General features: G+C 44.2%; 1 protein-coding gene across 1 annotated transcript; it reads right to left on the bottom strand.

Moving 5' to 3' along the window:
* Nucleotides 1-510: 510 nt before the first annotated feature.
* On the bottom strand, nucleotides 511-11,419 carry GRP (gastrin releasing peptide). The gene is made up of 3 exons (XM_010376895.2): nucleotides 11,245-11,419; nucleotides 5,901-6,143; nucleotides 511-870 (listed from the first exon to the last, which is right to left on the bottom strand). The coding sequence occupies exons 1-3, from the start codon at nucleotides 11,381-11,383 to the stop codon at nucleotides 764-766; spliced, it is 489 nt and encodes a 162-aa protein (XP_010375197.1). The 5' UTR covers nucleotides 11,384-11,419; the 3' UTR covers nucleotides 511-763.
* Nucleotides 11,420-16,011: the final 4,592 nt, after the last annotated feature.

Here is a 16,011-nt window from a genome sequence, read left to right as displayed (position 1 = left end):
GCGAGGTGGCGGGCGCCTGTAGTCCCAGCTACTCGGGAGGCTGAGGCAGGAGAATGGCGTAAACCCGGGAGGCGGAGCTTGCAGTGAGCTGAGATCCGGCCACTGCACTCAGCCCGGGAGACAGAGCGAGACTCCGTCTCAAAAAAAAAAAAAAAAAAAAAAAAAAAAAAAAAAAAAAAAAAAAAAAAAAAAAAGAAATGATAATTCTGAGCTTAAAGGACTATTAGGAGGCGTCCATCAATAATATCAGCAAAATACCTGGTCATGGTAGGGGCTGAAGACTAGGGAATTCTTAAGTGATGAATAGGGCTAGCCTCCATCTTCAACCTGGCCCAGCTGATGGGAATGAGAAAGTGAGGGAGACTCTGGAAAGGCTCTTAGTCACTACAAGGATTCAAAGGGGAGAGCTTCAGCCTGACTTGGTCAGTGAGCATACGAGTACATCCTCAAGCTGTTTGTTCATCTCTGCCACACTATCCTCTCATTTGGGATTGAAATAAGAGAACAGCCTGTGTTTAAGCTTTTATTGTCAATGGTAACAGCTTGGGGCCTTGAATCTAACCAACGGGTAGCCTAGATGTAAAAAGCATTAATTGGAAGACTCTTTTCGACAATTGTTCACAGCAAACAAGTTCGAACCAGAAGATGCTGCTTGAAAATCATGAATTTAGTCAAGGATGAAAGATACAAGAATAGTCGAATATTTTGCACAAGGAAATCTTGTTGATGATCCATAGAACTGATGCTTGCAGAACGCAGTCTCTTATGGGTTTTGTTTTTCTCCTTTGAGAGAGGCCATCATTGTCATTGCTGGTTCAGCTGGGGGGTTCCTTCCTTCACGTTGAGAACCTGGAGCAGAGAGTCTACCAACTTAAGAAATATTAGAAAGAGTTCAGCAAACAGAGTGAGCTGAAGTCTAATCCTAGAAGTAAATCCATTCCTACAAGCCATCAGCATCACTTGGGAGCTTGTTAGAAAGGCAAATTCTTGGTTCAACCTAACATCTACTAAATCAGAAACTCTGGGGGCGGAGCGCAGCAATCTGTACTTTCACAAGCCCTGCAGGTGTTTCTGAGCATGTAACATTGGAGAACCAGAGCTGTCCCCCAAGAGACAAATTAACGTCTACTTTTTTTTTTTTTGAGCTACTGCATTTTGGGATCTTATTGTTTTATCAGCTTAACGTGCACCCTGATATGATTACTCAGGTATGTTTTAATCAATGTTGGTTAATGTACTATCCCCAGGAACTTATTACTAGAGGAGCAGCTGAGTGGTAAATTCTGGGAATGTGGAATTTGAATTCTTACTTTGCTTACGTTGACAATGCATCATTACACAAATCAAAGCTAGTTTCTGGATTACATAATTATACATTACAAACCTACAACTGTAAATGGTAGTAGTGTGGAAACTTGGGAAGAGGAGTTAATTTGGATTTCTGCCAATTCTAAATTTATTGTAGTTTGCTTGTTGTGGCTTCTGCTCAAATTAACTAAGACTAAAGAAAGAATGAGTAGTTATAATTTTAAAATACTTCTTTGTTCCCATATAGCACCCTTTACGCGCTGAGATGAAAAAACACTTTTCGTTGATACTAGAGCTTATTACTCTTCCCAAGATTCTCTGGCAATTCAGATTCCCCAACTTCCATATCAGCCATTTGTTTCTAATAAAGGAACTACTGATATTCTTGGGCAGATTATTATCTGCTCTGTGGCTCAGTTGTTTTGACCATGTGCTAATGAGCCCAGGGCCTGGGGTTTGATTCCCACGCATGCCAATTAGCTTTGCTCGCCTCCACCAACCCAGTCTGCCCTATTAAAGACTGCCGCCTGTCCGAAGATGCCACCACATATCTTGCCTTATGAGTCACTGGTCATAAAAGGGGCCAGCTAATGTGTGGGGAAAAAAATCTATGTAAGTCCCCCATTGGCTCAAAATATTGAATAAGAGAGGTTTGGCTGGGAGGAATAAAAGCTAAAAGGAAAAAGAGAATTGTGGAACCTAGGAACATTAAGGACCTGGGAGGCAATGGGCGGGGTCTACTGTTGGGGTGGGGAGGAGCTGTATTCTAGGTGGGAGCCAGCTTTACTCTGCTCCTTCATAGAAAGTGCCAGTGTAATTAGAAGGTTATGAGTGATTCTTGATTGTATGTTGCTTTTTCTATATTTGGCACTTCCTTTGGAGCATTTCAAATATTCAGAAATAAGACCTTCCTATTCTCTGTACTGATTTGATGAGACAGTGAGAGTAGTCTCTTAAAAGTGAAGAACGAACACATTTCTTTTCCGTAACAGCCTTTGTAGCTCACTTCCTTGCCCCCTTCATGTCGACTAAATAAAAGGAGAGACCTAAGCTGCAAAGAATAAGGGACTAAGTCCAAATTATAAAGGGAGACCAAAGGCCAACTAAAACCTCCACTGAAACTCAGGACAATGCACAACTACATCCAGGATCATGGATGAGGCCCTGGAGCTTCATCCATGGGGATGAGTTTCATCTTGCAGAAACAGAACAGTCTCGTGTTGCAGAAACCATGGGGAAAAAGTTTCATTAATTGCAGAATAGAATTAAAAGATTTGGGCCAGGCGCGGTGGCTCACGCCTGTAATCCCAGCACTTTGGGAGGCCAAGGCGGGCAGATCATGAGGTCAGAAGATCAAGACCATCCTGGCTAACATGGTGAAACCCCGTCTCTACTAAAAAAAAAAAAATACAAAAAATTAGCCGGGTGTGGTGGTGGCGGGCGCCTGTAGTCCCAGCTACTCCGGGGGACTGAGGCAGGAGAATGGCGTGAACCCGGGAGGTGGAGCTTGCAGTGAGCCGAAATCGCGCCACTGCACTCCAGCCTGGGCTACAGGGCAGGACTCCATCTCAAAAAAAAAAAGAAAAAAAAAGAAAAAGAAAGAAAGAATTAAAAGATTTGTGAGAAGGGCACAGTTAAAAGGATTAAGGTTAACCTTGAACATTGCTGGGCATAATTGCTCTGAAAGTTCTGAAGCTGTTTCCATGATCGAGTAACCTAGTTTCAGTGCACATTACACACATCCTTTAGGAATTAAGTAAATATCTTTGTCATCAAAACATAGGAAATGCTTGGAGTTTCTAACTACAGCTCCAAGAGAGTTGGCAACAGTACTTGATGTTTTATTACTAAAATGAGAGAAGAGAGCATATGTAGATAGTTTTTAATTTTAAGAACAGTCCTTCAGCCTCTGAAAACTCCTGCTGCTAATTCTGGCAATGCTTGGCTAAGTTATGAAGTTTCTCTCTAACACTGCCATAACTCTAAGATATGGGAGATATATGAGTTTCTAATGGAACTAATCTCTTGGCACCCCTTCTTTTTGAATAAGATCATTGTAAGGTGTTCTCAATTTTCGTAACAACATACTTTCATTGAGGTGGAATTTCCAGTGCAAGAGAAGCAATAAAATATTTTGGTCTCTGCAAAGACTAACTGTGGAATTGGTTTTTGTGTTACTAGGAAATATAGCCAAAAGAATGGTACCAATGTGTGCAATAACTAATTATTCAACTGGAGGTGGAATGAAATGAGATGGGCTTTCTAAACCTGTTAAAAGAAAAACAATGCATAAAAATAATAGAAAAGGAAAGTCTGATTTTTTAAAATAATCTTTTTGATGACCTTTTTCAGTTCACTTGGGATAAGGACTGCCCCTTTTAAGCAGTCACTGTCCATGGCTGCCCACTCGACCCATCCTATTATACTGCTACTCAGACACCTTTGTGGAGCTATTCTTTTTGCCATTGCCTTTGAAGCTTACAGAATATTCTTCTGAATATGGTGGAAAATTTTTGATCCTTAAGAAAGGAGTTGAATTTTCCAAAAGATTCCTAAGATACGCAGGGCCAGGTTGAGGAAATAAAATAACGCAAACTGGACACTGCTATTTGTTTCAAAAATGAGGCACTATAGAATAGTAACATGATTGTGTGTTAATAGAGGGGAGTATTTCATGAACGAGCTATGAGGGCAAGTCCATTTCAATGTTTGCAAAAATTATTTTCGAGGGTCTTGTGGCGGCAATTTTTGTTACTGTTCAGACAAATGAGAAGGGTACTGCTGTTGGATATCCACCTACAGGAACTCCAGCAAAGCACCTGACCATGAAAAAGGCATGGCCAGCTAGAATCTGAGAAGTCACCTGCAAGTTCACAGAGCCCTCAGAGTATGGGATCCATCAGTAAAGAAGGGGGCTGATGACATAACACCTATGACACAGGTATGGACCCGACAATTGCTTGGGGTTTTGCACAAAGTTGGTATTTATTTCTGTATTGGTTTATTTAATCTGGGATTTTTTTTCAGAATAAAATCTACAAAGACTTTCCTCTAGGTGCTTAGTGCAACAGGTGAAATTCAGTTTTCATTTAGCATAGAAACCCACATTTGGGAGGCCGAGGCTGGGGGAAATCACTTAAGCCCAGGAGTTTGAGACCAGCCTGGGCAACAGAGCCAGTCCTTGTCAAAAAAATAAAAAGAGAGAGAGAGGGAAAGGAAAGAAAAGAAAAGAAAGAAACCACATAGACAGAACTTGTCAGAAAGAAAAAAAGAAAGAAAGAAAAAGAAAGGAAGGAAGGAAGGAAGGAAGGAAGGAAGGAAGGAAGGAAGGAAGGAAGGAAGGAAGGAAGGAAGGAAGGAAGGAAGGAAAGAAAGAAAGGAAAGAGAGAGAAAGACCACAATAGACCCAAAGGGCAATGAAATAGAAAGCTTCCCTCCAGAAAGCCAGCTGAGGCTTGGCAAAGGCAGCTCTGAGCCCCTAAAGGGGCCATCAGTCTTCACCATGAATGAGTGAAGAAGGAAGCTCTCCAGGTACGGTGAGTGGAAAACAATATTAGTTATTGTCAGAAGCAGCAAGAAGCAAGGCCTTCAGCCTGGATGCTTTATATTAAGATCAATGACGACCATTTCTGGAAGATGTCTTGCATGGTACAGACTGTCTGAGGCAGACTGAGCACAGGTCCTTACCCTGATTTTATCAATGGAAAGCTATGGGACGAGTTTCCTTACCCCTGAAATGGAGAGAATGGTAGAATCTTCCTTCTAAGACTGTTGTGAGCATAAGCTGAGAAAATGGAGGTAAACTGCTTAGCCCAATACTCAGCTTATCGTAAATATTCAGTAAAACTAGCCACCATTGTTATTGTAATTATTATTTTGTATTTTGTTATACATTTCCTGGAAACTTAAAAGTTGGTGATAATCACCTCATTTTCAGTTGCCTTGCTTTCTTGCTATGAGTTTTATTCTCTCTTATCTTGTTCACTGTCTTTGTAACTAAGCATTGCCAGTTTAGTATAATTATTTTCCCCTATCCTCTATAAAATCATATACAGGATGTATTTGTTGATCTCAGATATGTCCACTGAGTTTTAAAATACTAGCATGAAACCTGAACTAGGTACTCCTGGAACAAATATGAAGAAGTGCTACTTGGTGTCAAAGGTAGCAAACAAGAATGCTGTTTTCTAAAACTAGGAACCTCCACTAGTGTTCACCAGAAGTAAACATAAAATCTGTAGATCCACATGGATTTACTCAAATAGTTTGCAGACTCACTATCAAAACATTCTGATAGGGCCTGGCTATTAAAAATATATATATCCCATCAATGCATAACAGCAAATAGACAAAATTGCTGAAAAAAGCTCCTAAATTGGAGTTTGGAATCAATATCCTTTTGACTATTATGTCAAAAAGAAGAGAACATAGAAATTGTCTATCAATGTGCTTAGCATGTATTGGTGTTAGCCTAATATAGCAACCATGAAGGTTTATATCATAAGCAATTCCATTCTTCCTCATTTGAACTTGCCCTCTTTCCACCTCTCCCCAAATACCTCCCACCCATCTCGCACATATGTTTCTTTTACCTTTGCCTTTTGAACCTACATCTTTGAAGTTGCTGCTATCCTCTGAATCCCACGAAGGCTGCTGATTGCCCAGGGCCTTGGGTTGAGGTGGCTGGTGGTTTCTGTTCTCCTTTGCTTCTATGAGACCCAGCAAATTCCTTGCAGCTTCTTCCCACCTGATGTACTCTCTCAGCTGCTGCTTTAAGCTCCCTCTCTCAGAAACAGAAGAAGACTCCCCTGTGCTCTTTTTCCCCATTAAGTGCCCTGTAAAAACCAAAACAAAAACACTCATAATGCCACAAATTTAACCAAAGGGAATGAGCGAATGAGAAATTTAAAAGGACATCAATTGTGTTTGTGCTGCTTCCTCCTAAATGCAGAATAAATCATGTTTTATTATTAAGAGTTAGTTCATAAACAACAGATAGATTTTGCTGTCTGTTCAAAATGTGCAATGAGCTAGACAGTATTCAGAACTGCAACCCAGAAACCCTGGGCTTGGTTCCAGCACCTCTACTAGCTAGTAAGGTGGCCTCTGCCAAGTCGTTTAGCACCCCTAGTCTTCAATTTTCTCAACTATGAAATGAACAGGGTAGACTAGATTAAATATAAGGGGCCTTCCATATCTAAAATTCTATCATCAATTCTGTATGCACCAAATTCTATTTCCAACTGAAAGATGGAGTTTAAACATCTTCCCCAGCCAATTTTAAATTGCTGCTGAAAATAAAAGTCTCCATGCTTTTCTTTGTGTGGTTTTTAAAAAATACTGCTTTCCTTTTATCTGTAGTAAAAAATACCAAAGGAATTTTTCATTTAAACTTTCTCAGAATTTTAGTTGAGATTGAACCTAGGAAATTACCTAGATTTATTGTTTGTTAAGAGTGTAGTGAAAAACAAGTTGAAAACAAGCCCTGAGTAACACTTTACAGCCACATAAATGCAGAATTTTTTCCTGGGTGTCTGAAAGTCTATCAATGGCTCCAGGAATGTGTGCTAGCCGTGTAAATAATTTTTTTTAAAAAACTGCTGTTAAGGAGGCCAAACCACCAAAAACATGAAAATTTATGTATGCAAGAGGGGATAACTTGGAATCAGAAGTGGGTACAGAGTGCAAGGTCTGCATTCTTAACACTTTAGACCCTTGCTTGAATATTCTCATGTTCTCTACTTTTTACTGTTGATTTTTCCTCTCTCTCTGTGTAATTGGACTTTGTAGCACTTTGAAATTTCTAACATCAATAAAACTATGGTACTTTGGATCTAAAATGTGCAAGGAAAAAGGTCTTTGTGATTTCAACACTGACTGGCATTAGAAGTATTTAAGACAAACATAAAATTTGAAAGATCTTCTGTCTTAAAATGGAAAGAGGCCCTTTCCTAGAAGTTCTATCCACCAACAGAGAAGCCCTCACTGTAAGCAACTTTATTGCTTTTATGTGTATTGCGATTTGCAGTTTATGGGATGTTTAAATGTGCTTGATTTCATCTGATCCATATGCTAACTGGTTTGGCGAAAATGAGACTTATCAGAGGTCACACAGATGTAAGTAACTATTTTAGGATTAAAATCAGCTCACAATCTAGACTACGTTATTATACTGCTTGGCAATGTCTTTTAACTTGCTAAGAATATAAGGCAGCTAAAATCATTCTGGGATCTGGAAACAAGGATAAGGTCTACAAAAGGCTTTCTAATGTTATAAAAATAGGGATTGTATACCAATATATCATGATGCATTATGTAATTGAGAAAAAATAATTCTATGAGTATTAAGGGGCATTAAAATCAGGTTGCACTGCATTGCAGTGTTAGCGTTTGCCAAATTGCTTATGACATGAGACTTCACACAATTTCAGGACCCTAACTGGGAATACTGTCCCAAGCAAAGGCCTGGAATCCTGAATGATTGGCTCCTCACTTATCAGCTTGGTCACGTGGTTCTCAGCTATCCACTCAGTAACTTTGCATTCAGCCATAATAGTGATTACGTTGCGCAACTTCCCAGGAAGTAGTGATGCATTTGGTTTTATTTATATGGAGGAAATTGAATCATGATGATTGGAAGGCAGGACTAGAATCCTGATACTCCCAGTAATGACCTAGATCACCTTGCCCTTCTAACTGCCTATCATCTAGTTAGAATGCTGGAAATGAGAAAGAGTTATTGCCAATAAAACAGAGGAGTGATAGAGATATCACACATAAGAACCTCATTTTTGTCATGCCTGAATAATTTTGTGGGTTTTTCTAAAATGGGAGGAGAAAGTCATTCTCCAGTCTGTGATTGCACTAAATTTCAGTACATGCATATCTGGGGAATGTGTCGGGATCCGTTCTTTACCTCTAGATCCATAGACTGGTTGTTAAGGAGAGCACGCTATCTATAACATCCCAGGGAAGTACACATTCCCTGGGTCTGATTTCACTCTTGAGCTAGTGACTGTCAACTAAATAATCATCTCCATGGCAACATGGATGATATGCCCACTTCCACCTCTTCTCCCAACATCATTTGTCAAGTGCCCATATCATAATAATGGAAATCTCACCATAGACAAAAGACAGTCACTTGAAAAAATAAAACCTTGATCAGAGAAAAAAAAGCTTTTGTTCTTTTTATTAAATCATTTAAAGATACTACTAAAGGGATGGTTTGAAACAGAAATGAATTTGGCATAGATGAAAGTGTTGAGTCCTCCTAAGAACTAGTTTTTCTGGATCCACACTTAAATTCTATTCCACAGTTTCTTGAGCCATAACAAGCCATTCTGCAGCTGAATACTGGTATTTCCAAATTCAGCCTTCTAGGATATGTCTCACATCCAAGTTAGAACCACAGTTAGGAGCATTTCATGGGTGCACAGGGAATAGTCACCAGTGTAAGTGTTGACCTATATTTTCATCACACAAACAAAACATTTCCACAAACATCAAGCGGATAAAAATGTGTTAAGTTTGCAAACTGTTAACCTTTTTTCCATTGCTGCGCCATCCTTCTCTCAGCTGGAAGAAGCAATTTACTTACCAAGCCTGTAAATGTGTGCTGACAGCACCTTCGTGGACAGCAGTATGTAGTTTTAGTTTTATATAATTAAAACGAAACTACATGTCTTTGGTGATTGAAGAGGATAAGCATTTTCTTGGGATAATTGAAAGCTGAATTTAAAATCTAACATCATTCATCCTTGTCAATGCTTACATTCCAACAGAGGTCATTGTACTCAAAGCAAACTTTTTCTCAACCACAAGGTAATTTTAGGCCAAAATGTGAGTTTCTACTTCACCTCCCTCTTTCCCTCGCTCCTCCTCAACTCTGCACAGCTATCAAAGGCAGAGAAAGAAGTGCATTTGAGAATAAATATGAAAGTAGTATTTGGGGTCACCACTGGTTGGTATTCTTTTAGATTAGAAATGCTCAAGTACCACTATGAAGAGCAATTAAATGGCAGACACCCTAAATACCTGGAGACAGATGTTCTGCAGAACTACAGCAAATCAAGACTGGCTTGACTTGTACCAGAGATAACATGATGCCGCTCCCCAGTTAACTCTATTGTCCTCCTTTGGGCCTGCAAGTGTTACCTAATAATAAGCTTTATTAGTACAATAATATCGATGAGTAAAAAGAGATTGGGAATCCAGAAGTTTCATTCCACCTTTCCAGCCTCATTGGCTGGGTCCGATAATGGCCACTTGATCTAAGCTTCCAGAAGCCCTCTTTGAGAAGCATCAATTCTAAATTTGGATTCTTCAACACCTGCTAAGCATCCTTCATTCTTGAAACGCAGGGTTTTTCAGCTTCACCCATTCCAACCTCTCCTCTCCACCCTAGACTGCTGGGTTCCTCCTGTCCCTCAGCAGTCTATTCTCTCATTCCTGGAACTGTCAAGACTTGGCAAATGATTATTTTAGCAACAGTGAAAACCACTGTATTGCAACCCAAAGATCTTGACTTCCCTCACAAAAGCACACACAACACAGAAGAGCTGAGGAAGCAACAGTTCCAGTCCCACTCTTTTCCCCAAATTCTTTGTCTTCTATCAAGATTTGTAAATGAGCCGATATATGAATTAGCAAGTACCTGTTCAACACACCGTTCTCCAGCCCTCCCCGCCCCCCCTCGCCCCCGCCTTCTAAGTAGATGGCTAAGGAAATACACACACACACACACACACACACACACGCACACACACACACACCCTTAAATCTCTTCAGGGATTAACCAGCTTCCTACGAAGCTGGTTGGGGTTGTTGTAGTTGACTTTTGTGGGGCGGGTGGGTGGGGGAGTGCGGAAGTTGGATGCTCTGCGTTTGCTGGAAGCTATGCTCCGCGAGGCCGAGAGCCACGGGGTGATGCTGGGTGAGCCGAGGCTATGGGTCGCTTCCTGCCTCCCAGCTGAGCGAAAGCAGTGAGTGCGCGCGGGGCAGAATCCTGACCCCACCCTCGGGCGCCCTCCCCACCTGCAGCGCGGCCGTCCTCTCCACCCGGGTTCTGGGGGCCGTGGCGAGGGAGCCTCCAAGCCGGTGCCTAGAGAGCAGGACCTGTTGCAGAGGAAAAGGGAAAGGAGCGAGGGGAAAGGGCGAAGTCGTGGGTCTAGAGGGGCGGAGAAAGAGCGGAGCTCAGAGGGGCAGAGAGATCGGGATGAGCTTGGAGAGCAGGCGAGATTCCCCAAGCTCAGAGCCTGTAGGCTGGAAAGAGGGAGGACAAAAGGGCAGGGAAAAGAATATCGCTGCAACTCGAAGAGAAGGACTGTGGAAACTCCAGAGAGCCACAGACAGGCGGGATTCAGGGCACTGCGCACTGAACAGATATGAAATCCAGGGCGGGAGCGCTGCGCCCGAGGTCCCCACACCTGTGGCTTTGCGGGGCTCATAGGCGCAGCTTAGATTTCAGCCCATGCCGGTCGGTGTTGAGGCCACCGAGCTGGACCAGGGTTCTGAGATGTTCTTAAGGGACAACGCTCCCCAAGATTATTCTAGGAGAGTACCCTGCCAGACAGGGTGAGACTAGGCGGACAAAAGGAGATGTAGGATGCACGCAGAGGGAAGACGATCTGCACCGGGGTTGGCAGTTGGGAGCTCGGGTGCCCTGGGGAACACGGGGAGACACGGGCTGGAAGCGAGCGGGAAAGGATCAGGGGACCAGCTTGCAGCTGGTGAGGGACTCATGGGCTCCCTAGAATGGGGAAAGGTGAGGTGGAGTTTTAGGAGAATTGGGAAGGTGTTTCGGTAGAAGGGTCACAGCAAACCCAGCTCCCAAAGCTGGGCCCGGGAAACGCAAAGAAATGGGGAGACAGGTCCCCTCTGGCTGGCTGATCCAGAGGAGGCCAAGCGCGCGGCTCCCGCGGCCAGGACACTCACCCACCGCCCAGTGGTTGCCGCGCGGGTACATCTTGGTCAGCACTGTCCCTCCGCCCGCAGGCAGCGGGACCGCTCGCCCCCGGGGCGCCTGGCAGAGGACCAGCGCCAGTAGGACCAGCGGGAGCTCGCGGCCGCGCATGGTCCGGACGGGAAGCCCTTGGAGCGCGGCGGAGACGCTGGGCGAGGCTGGGTTGTGCGCCCTACTGGCAGAGCAGCGACTGGTGACCCGGACCTCAGAGGAGCTCCGCCGCCGCAGCCGCTGGTGCTACTGCTGCGGCCTCCACTAGGGCCCCTACTTTATATGGAAGCCCGGGCGCGGGGGGGCTGGGGGGCTCTTCTACCGCGGACCGGAGCGCTCTGACGTCTCCCTATAGCTAGCCGGGGCGCTGGGACGCCCGGTCCGGAAAACCATCCATCTCCCCGCCGAGTGACGAAAAGGCTGAGTGTACATTGCCCCCTCTTTTTTCCTCGTAGCCCCGTCCGCCTTCCCCACATCGGATTAATTCCTCCGGTCCTCGACGCCTTACATCCAACACAATTTAGTGAACTCCTCCTCTCCAGGCTCGCCGGCTCCTCCAGTGTTAGCTGCCCTGAAATTCCTGGAGAGGGCGACCCCGCTGCCTGATCTGGACCGGGAGGGGTGGGGGGTGGTGTAGATGGAGACGGGTGAGCTGTAAAGATAGATGGGCTTTGCTGGAGGGATTTAGAACCACCATTGAAAGGCCTTCTGATTCTCCAGACCTTTCTCTTCGCAGGCCACATCTTTGCTGTCCCAGTCCATAGACTTCGGGACTTTGCCTCCTTCTTGCAGATCTCTCTCTCTTTCTCTGGACCTTGCCTTTTTTTTTGCAGCTCTCCTCCCCTCCTCTCTTCTCCTCCCCTCCCCTTCCCTCCCCGCCCCACCATCTCTCTCTCTCTCTCTCTCTCTCTCTCTCTCTCTCTCTCTGTCTTTCCCTGCTGCCCTCCACCTTAAGTTTAAAGGCAGTATCCTTAACCCACCTGGTATTACCAGGCAGCCCTGCCCACTTGCATGCAAGACAGAAGACACCTGGCCCTTTTCACAAGCATGCAGCTTCCATGGAATAGAGAAAGAAACTGCTTTATGCCGATTTCCCTAGGCTGCCTCTACCCGAAAGCTCAAACTGTCCCTAAACTGCCACATACACACCCCTCTAGAGTTGCTCAACGTTCCTCTGCTCCTTCTGTTCTCAGATCTAAAGAATGGTCAGCAGCCCAATCCCCGAGGTTCTAAATACCGTGGATACAAAGGGGATCAGCACCATAGCAATGCAACAATAAATAGAAGCTGGTAGGATGCTGTTGCCCACGTTTTGGCTGCCAGAGTTGGCCGTGTGGTTGGAATAGGTGAGGTCTGTTCCTCCCCAAATGCTTGTTAATTGCCTCCCTGGTGGGTCTTTACTATTCCATGTCAACATGGTATTGATATTGGTATTGATAAAGTTGAAAACATACACTTGTGTCTGAGTATCTGCTGATTCAATACATTGGTTTTTTTTGTTTTGTTTTTGTTTTTATGAGACAGAGTCTTGCTCTGCCACCCAGACTGGAGTGCAATGGTGTAATCTTGGCTCACTGCAGCCTCTGCTTCCCTGGCTCAAGCTATTCTCCCGTCTCTGCCTGTAGAGTAGCTGAGATCACAGGCATGCACCATCACATCCAGCTAATTTTTGTATTTTTAGTAGAGATGGGGTTTCACCATGTTGGCCAGGCTAGTCTTGAACTCCTGACCTCAAGTGAGCCGTGGCCTCCCCAAGTGCTGGGATAACAGGTGTGAGCCACCGCGCCTGGCCTTCAATACATTCTTAAGTGATTACACACTCACATTGCATGACTGAGTATTCTTGGATCTGAAGAGTATTTTCATGCATGTGTCTGGGTCTAAGAGAAAGAAAGTTAATTTTAAGATCATTAATAGTTTGGCAGCCAACAAAATACAATAATACTACCCTCCAACAAAATACAATAATACTATCCTCCAACAAAATACAATAATACTATCCTCAGGGAGTGATTCAAGTGAAAATCAAAAGAAAAAGGCCCACATATTGGCGTGGGCTCCATACCTCCTGGGTTCCCAGCCTCTCTGCATTTCGTCCCCAGGCTCTGTCAGTAGGCAAGTGTTCCACTGGCAGGCAACTGATCATCCCTAGGCTTGCTGCCTCCCACGCAGTGAGCTTGCTTCAAAACAGGGACTTGGTGTTGTTCCTCTGTGTGTCCGTGGAGCACCTGGATCATAGTGGTGCTTGAGAAGTATTTGGTGAATGAACAATAAACCTAAGAAATGCCCAGGTCTAAGAAATGCCTTCTGCAACCCTGGATCTTTGGAGACGCATTAAACTCTTATCTCTCCAAATTAAGTTGTAGAAAAATGCTTTCTCTTTAGGTTAACCAAGATTATTTTAGAGTCTTTCAAATGAAATCCTCCACCTCCCACCATCCCCATGAAACTAAGGGGAAGCCACTGTAAAGACATTCAAGTGTAGAAATAATTCTTTAGAAAGCACAACACTTCTGCTAATTCGGGCAACACTGTTTCTTGTGTCCATTACAGGCCAGGAGATGTCTAGGCCCCTCCATTCACCTTAGCTCTTGCTCCAAAGCCACCCCAGCCTACAGGTTTCCTGCCTGCAGACCACGGCTGGGCCACATGACTTGCTATGGCACCCTATAAGGACAGCACCCATGTCATTTTGCTTGATACTGCATCCACAGTGCCTGGCCCAGTCTTAGGCACAAAGATGGAACTCAAGAGATTTGAATCGATACATTGTCCTCCAGGAAAAGGAGGCTGAATCCAAACTTCTCACCAGAAAAGACAGTGAACTGTTTCCAGTTAGAGAATGGAAGCTTTGCATGTTTGATTCCGTTGATAGGAATAAGGCCCAGTAGATCCTGGCTGGGCGTCCTCTCATACACCTCTTAAAATCCTCACTACAGACAGCTGGGTAAATATCATTAACACTGACGTAGTTAGGGGAAAGCTGAACTCTTATGAGACAGAGACCTTGCAATGCAGTGACCCATTCAAAAGAGAAGTCTGTTTCTCTTTTCTGTCCAGGGCAGGTGTTCCAGATTGGCAGGCAGCTCTGTTCCATATTGATATTCAGAACCTGGGTTCATACCACCTTCAGTCGCCACCGTTCCCTACATCAGCACTACTCAAAGGGCTGGCCTGCAGGGAGAGAAGGAGCTTGCGTCAGAATGTAAGTCAATGCACTGCTTCCTTCATCAAGAGCATCTTGCTATGAAAGAAAAATGTCAGCTGTACTAAACAACGTGTGTAGAGAGGTCATTGATTTGTGTCCTAGCACAAGATCTTTATCTCATTGTGGATGGGAAACAAATAGTTTGGGGATGAGCAGCTGGTCTACGGACCACATGTGATGAGCATTTTCCTATTTGTCTGCACGGCTTGGGTTGCAGCTGCCGAAAAGGGGAAGATGGAGGAGGCACACCCGCTCTCTTAACATACCAGCCAAAATGAAGCATTTATCTCTTCTGCTCGTGTTTCGTTAGTAAAAAGTCAAACACATGGTCATAGCCAACTGCAAGAGAGATTGGGGGTTACAGTCTTAATAATCAGTTATGCCTGGCTCTGACTGCATCACTGTGGAAGAAAGAGTCCATGGAGTTTGACAGATAGCTGAGAAACTCTACCAGAACCAACTAGTGCCTGTTATTCCATGATTTATGCTGTGACCTTTTAGCTCAGTGACCCCGGATAGTTCATCACCGAGTGCATTTGTAAAGTTATTTCATCCCATGGGGCTCAGGGGTATTTTGTGATTTGGGGTTTGTTTTTGTTTTTGTTTTGAGACAAGGTCTCCCTCTGTTGCCCAGGCTGGAGTGTAGTGGTGCAATTGCGGCTCACTGCAGCCTTGACCTCCCCGGCTCAAGTGATTCTCCCATCTCAGCCTTCCAAATAGCTGACACTACAGGTGCATGCCACCATGGCTGGCTAGATTTTGTATTTTTTGTAGAAACGGGGTTTCGCCGTGTTGCCCAGGCTGGTCTTGAACTCCTGGGCTCAAGCTATCCTCCCACCTTGGCCCTGCAAAGTGCTGGGATTACAGGCGTGAGCTACCATGCATGGCTGAGTTCAGGCTTTGATGAGCTTTTAACTGTGCAACAGGCCATATATATTTAGATTTCCCAGTTTTTTATTCATCAAAGACATAAGGAACCGTCTATCAATCAGAGCTTCTAATCAGGTTGAAACAACCAGTATCACCACAGAGAGTCGATGTAATTCCAATATAAATCAATGAACGATTGCATTTTAGTTTCTTCATGGCTTTTTGAAATATGGAAAATAGCTCACGCATCTCTGCCATTGCTTTTCGGGGATTCCAGGCTGAGAGTCTCTGCTTAAGTTTAGTGGCTATTTTTGCCAAGTGAAAATAGCTCAGTGTGGGGAAATACCTTAAGCTGTGACTGGCCATTTATATGTGGAGCCAGTGAAGGCTTTAAGGGCAGGTCTTGCTGCCATGAGATGCTCCAAGATTCCCAGGTCCAGGCTGGAGTGAAGGAAGCAGAGCAAGAAGGGGAATGACGGAGAACAAGGAGGCAGTGGTGAGGAGTTTAGGAGTCAGGCTGGCCTGGGTTCCAATTCCTTCTCGGCCATTTAGGAGCTATGATTGGCACCTCACTTAGCATGGGCATGTCAGTTTCTTCATCTGTGAATTGAGTTGGTAATGCTTCCCTCCCTAGGATGGTAGGACAGTTAAATGAGATCATGTGTATCTG

This window comes from Rhinopithecus roxellana, chromosome 21 (genome assembly GCF_007565055.1).
Source record: "Rhinopithecus roxellana isolate Shanxi Qingling chromosome 21, ASM756505v1, whole genome shotgun sequence".
Classification (NCBI taxonomy): Eukaryota; Metazoa; Chordata; class Mammalia; order Primates; family Cercopithecidae; genus Rhinopithecus; species Rhinopithecus roxellana.
The sequence above is the reverse complement of the archived record's forward strand: the minus strand, read 5'-3'. Positions and strand labels throughout refer to the sequence as shown.